The sequence below is a fragment of the Saprolegnia diclina genome, assembly GCF_000281045.1.
Source record: "Saprolegnia diclina VS20 unplaced genomic scaffold supercont1.264, whole genome shotgun sequence".
Classification (NCBI taxonomy): Eukaryota; Oomycota; class Saprolegniomycetes; order Saprolegniales; family Saprolegniaceae; genus Saprolegnia; species Saprolegnia diclina.
In genome coordinates, this window is record NW_008246331.1 from 5,028 (window position 1) to 6,072 (window position 1,045).

Genomic DNA, 1,045 nt, shown 5'->3' on the forward strand with positions numbered 1-1,045 from the left:
CATCGTGCAAGATGGCCCCGCGGACGCGGTCGCTAAAACACGCGGTACGTTCATTGCGCTCTTTTCTGGGCGACAAGCGACGCTGCATAGTATGCGCGTGGTATCTCGTGGTACGCAAAGCATTCGAAGGTCGGGTGTCACATGTTCGCTGCCTCCGAGGTACTAGTACGGGCCGAGGACACTCTTGTAGCGCGTGAGCTAATGCTTGAGAACCAGCTGGTCGTGTCGACGATGTTGCCGATAGAGTTGCTCGACAGTGCAAGGTGGACCTCGGCCGTTCGATTCGAAGTCCATCTGGCGTCGGCGTACGAAGCGAACGCATTGCACATGTGCTGCGTAGACATTAGCTTTGCGCCGGGCTAGGGTTGCCGTTTCGTCCCTACAAACATCAAGAGAATATATCGTCGGATGAGAAGATTCTGTGGCCGAGGCTTCCGCGGTCCGGCATGGCCAACGCCAGCGTTTATACTCTGTACAGGACGAAATCGTCGTTGATCCGGTCGATGGACTCGAGGGTGGTACTCCAAAGGTGGTATTCTGACTAGAAAGCAAGCACCACTCGGTTGCTCGACTCTGTGCTGGCGTCGGTCGCTCGAGTCTGCTGGTACGGAGAGTCACGTGATACCAAAACGCCAGTAGCACTCGAATTGGAAGGAATCTGTAGCCTCGGGCTCATCCTACAAACCACATCACGATGCTCATCATCCTACAAACCACTCCACGATGCTCATCGTGCTGCTACATAAATGTGGCACATGGTGCTCATCGTAGTTGGTTGCTAATCGTTGTGCTCCATCCCAAGCTCGACCAAATGTGACTTGTCCATAGTCCAGACTGCTTTTGAAGATTGAAAAGAGTGATTTTGAAAACACTGTGTTATCTATGCGCAAGGTGCGGACGCTACGTGGAAAGTAAAGGGAACTTATGCTTCGCGGAGGCTGCGAAGCGTGTTGGGGCGGCACTGGTAGTAGTAGTCGTTTTGCTTTTCACAGCGGGTGCCCGAGACGCACGCCGTCGCGCCGTTGTAGTCCTTGCCACCGCACTG

The 1,045-nt window shown here is 54.3% G+C and overlaps 1 protein-coding gene across 1 annotated transcript; it reads right to left on the reverse strand.

Annotated features, from left to right (window-relative positions):
- Positions 1–922: 922 nt before the first annotated feature.
- SDRG_17319 (hypothetical protein) lies at positions 923–1,030 on the reverse strand (the record flags this gene model as incomplete). The annotated part of the gene is made up of 1 exon (XM_008623560.1): positions 923–1,030. A coding segment is annotated over one exon (108 nt), but the record flags the coding sequence as incomplete, so codon positions are not given.
- Positions 1,031–1,045: the final 15 nt, after the last annotated feature.